Raw genomic sequence first — 4,006 nt, forward strand, 5'->3', positions numbered from 1 at the left:
ACTCTCCAAAATTAAGAGACGCTTGAAAATGCTTGCAAGAGGAACAGCAAAGTCTGGATGCCATCTGTCCGTTGTGAACACACCGCCATGAGTGACCCGCTGGCCGCTTGAACAGGTGAACCCAGGAGCACAGTCACCGAACACTCCAAGCAGCATTGCCAAGAATCTTTTCTTGGGAGTCTTCGGCCCTGTGTCTCCTACACTCACCTCTGCCTTCACTTTGAGATCCCCTTTTGCTCTATTCTGGGTGCACACATCAGGGCCTGGTAGACTGGAAGTAATTTCCTAAAAGCATCCCTTCTGTTTCTGTTAAGGTTAACCTTGGTATCTAAAATAAAAACATAGGCCTCAATCTGAAAGAAAAGCTCTGTAAGGCATACTTTTAACCTGCGTCTATGTGGGTACGCGCCTACGACATCAGAGGAAATGGTGTTTTACTGTAATACAGCTTGGCCAGTGATGATCTAGATGATGGGAAAAATAACCTTTGAATGGACTCAAAACTATTATACCATCTTACAGCTTGAATTATTAAACCACTGTGTCAGACTGTCTATTTGTTTGTAAAATTACTATGTTTTTGTCCTATATTTATGTTTAAGAAAACAACCTGGAATTCTAAGAATCTGTAAGTTATATTGCGTATATGAACTATAATGCACTTACACTGCTAATATGAAAGCCATGCAGAGGGAAAATGAATACAGATGAGGATTAGGTGAAAACTGTTCTAAACAGGCCTGCACGTGAATATACAAAAAGATACAATTGGTTACTTTTTGTGTGAAATATAGCTTTTGATTGTAACCTTGTCTTATTACAACTTTCGGTACACCAGCAGCTGCCATTAGAGAAAAATATTACTTGATCTAGTGAAACTTCCCGCCCATATTCAGCCGCTGAGAAAAGTCGTTTGGAAGTGATTTCTCTATACCATACCCTTCAAGGGACCCATTTCGGTACAGGGCCACCTGGAACTGAGGCAAGACAATACTCCCTCTGCAGATGCCCATAAAATTGAATGCGGAAGGGCAGGATATTACTGTGCACAAACTTCTTCCTCCGTCTCGGACCTGTTAAATGGGAACAATTCAAATCCTTCCTATTGAGATGTTGTTGTTCAGTGCTGTTGGGGTGGTTCTGACTTAGGGTGACCTTGTGTGAGTTGTCCAAGGAGCAGCTAGTGGGCTTGAACTGCTGACCTTGTAGTTCGGACAGACTTGGTGGTCCAGTGCACTGACCCATAGTGCCACACCAGGATGACCCAAACAAAATAACAAATTGAATAACCACTATTTTTGCTACTCATCATCCTAATTGGGCAGCTATTCAGGCTCTGTTGACAATGCTCCTGACCAGGGATGAAAAAGGCTGGTCCGAAATAAGGCATGGGACGAAACAGCACGCATCCAGGGAGGAAAAAAACCTGAACAAAACGTTACCCAAGAAGTCAAGGCAATTCCTCTAGCTGACACAATTAAAATCTAAATGGGCCTGCCACGACTGGTGGTGGTGGTAGTATGTGCCGTGGAGTCGGTTCCGACTCATAGCGACCCTGTCTGTGCAGGGTTTCTGAGGCTGTAAATCTTTGCAGGAGCGGAGGGCCTCAACTTTCTCCCATGGAACAGTTGTTAGTTTCTAACTGCTGACCTTGCAGTTCGCAGCCCAATTCGTATCCACTACGCTACAATGGAGCATTATAAAAGGAGCATTCTCAGAGGTCTGAAAAAGGGAGTTCCTAAACAAAAGAACTTGAACATGGTACAGGCAGTTCAACAGAAACCAACTGAGGACCTCTCTGAATTCTTTAAATGAATCTACCAGGCTTACTGTAAGTACACAGACCTTGATCCTGAGAACTCAGCAAATGCCCAAATGGTTAACATGATTTTTATCTCCCAAAGCACCCAGGATTTTAGAAAGAAACGGCAGAAATTCAACAGGGCAATTGGCATGAATCCATCCCAACTGGTGGACATCACCTTCGAGGTATTTAATAGCCAAGAGTGTGAGGAATCTCAGGTCGTAACTGTCTTCCTAAAAGACCCCCAGAGGTAAACCTGTGGGACCCCAGGGAATACCCTGGAAAGGAACGAGGGCCTTAAGCAAGGACTGATGTACTTATGCAAAAACCTGGACACTGAAAAATAAATAAATGCCCAAATCTCAGGGGAGGCTCTGGCAGAAAAAGCCATCTAACTCAACAGATGATTGAACAAGTTTCATCGTCTGCAGAAGACTAACGGTGTCAGGGATGATGATTTGGCATCAACGTCTGCCACCCCTATTGCCCCCACTCCCAGGACCTCAGCTGAAAATAACAAGGGGGAAACAGTGATGGTGACTGAGATCTCAGGGAGGCCTGAGGCCCAGTTCTTCCTGAAACCCCGGGACTGCTTCAATGGGGAAAAGAAAATAACCGTCTGGTCCCCTTACTGGGCCAGGACCTGCTTCCAAAATTGCATGTTCAAACAACTTTCTGAAACCCAAAGTCTGCAGATGGAGGTTCCTCATGAATATGACTGGCAATTACTGATTCAAACTCCAGAAACCAGTCACATTGGCCTAAGGAGATTGACAATCAGGTAAACCCCTCTCGTATGGACTAGCGGAACTCCAGGAAGAGTCAACAAGCATCCTCCATTGAGGTCTGACTGAAGCCTGGAAACTGACCATCCCACAAAAACCAGTAATAGCCTCTCAGGAATGAGGCTGAGAAATTCACTCTGGCCAGCTCGTCTCCATCCCCATCCGGCCGTCTCCCTGCTGCAAAGGAAGGGAAGCCTATGGCTCACAACAAGACGGAGAGGCAATACCAGGTTATTTTACTGGACAATCTGAATATTACCCTGTGAATTATGAGGCAACCAAACCTGCCATCCTCCTCCCTGATGTGGCAACTGGAGGACTGAACCATGATTGTATAAAAATCACTGACCCAGGATTCTTCAGCCAACCTGACCTGTCTGACTATATCTGGTGGACTAGACATTGTTTGTGAATAGAAGTAGTTACATGGAAAAAGGGACTCGGATAGCAGGGTGTGTAACTGTAATCTTACAAGACCAAGACCGGGTAGAGGCAATAGCCCTCCTGCTGGGGATCTCTGCTCAAAAAGCTGAACTGAATGTACTGATGAGGGCATTAGAAATGTTGGCAAGAAAAACTGAATGTGTACCCAGAGGACTTGAGTAGATACTGAGGCAGAAGGATTAGAGAAAGGGGTTAAAGGATGAAAAGGAGATGACAATGGAATTGTTCTCGATCTGAGAAGTTAAAAGCTAAAAAGTAAATGGCTTTTTAATAGAATGGTTCTGATCCTGCAAAAATTAGCACCTGTTCTTCTTAAACGAGTCCATGAAATGACCCACTACAGGACAGGCCTTGGCTTGGTTCATTAGGCCCCCGGCTCTAGGACAAGAACTTTTCAAAAAAATCATTCAGGAGGTTAGCTCTGTTTTATCTGCCTCAAGAACAATCCCAAACACTCCTGCATTGCTGGTGGGAATGCAAAATGGTCCAACCTCTCTGGAAAGCACTATGGCGCTCCCTCAGAAGGTTGGAAATAGAAATACCTTATGATCCAGCAATTCCTCTACTTGCTATTTATTTACCCACAAGAAATACAAGCCATAACACGAGTAGAAATATGCACATCAATGTTCATAGCAGTACTATTTACAATAGCAGAAAGATGGAGACAGCCTAAGTGCCCATCAACTAAAGAATGAACAAACAAACTGTGGTACATACACACAATGGAATATTATACTACCTTGAAGAAGAACAAGGAAGCTGCAAGCCACCGCATAACATGGATGAAACTTGAGGACATTATGTTGAGTGAAATTAGTCAGTCGTAAAAGGAGAAATACGGCATAGGACCACTACTGTAAAAGACTAAGAAACAGAACCCATACTAAAGGGAGGGGGATCCTTTGCTTGTTACTGGGATGTGGAGGGTGAGGTGAGGGAAGGGAGGGGAAGGTGGAGCACAGGGTAGGGA

General features: G+C 44.4%; 1 protein-coding gene across 1 annotated transcript in view; it reads left to right on the forward strand.

The window, feature by feature from the left end:
* Positions 1 to 1,953: 1,953 nt before the first annotated feature.
* LOC102842329 (chromosome unknown open reading frame, human C16orf71) overlaps positions 1,954 to 4,006 on the forward strand; it is a 32,655-nt gene continuing 30,602 nt past the window's right edge. Inside the window, exon 1 of the mRNA XM_006874910.1 lies at positions 1,954 to 2,022. Within this exon, the coding sequence (XP_006874972.1) occupies positions 1,954 to 2,022 (69 nt within the window). The remainder of the gene's footprint in view (positions 2,023 to 4,006) is intronic.

Source organism: Chrysochloris asiatica, unplaced genomic scaffold, assembly GCF_000296735.1.
Source record: "Chrysochloris asiatica unplaced genomic scaffold, ChrAsi1.0 scaffold00305, whole genome shotgun sequence".
NCBI classification, from domain to species: Eukaryota; Metazoa; Chordata; class Mammalia; order Afrosoricida; family Chrysochloridae; genus Chrysochloris; species Chrysochloris asiatica.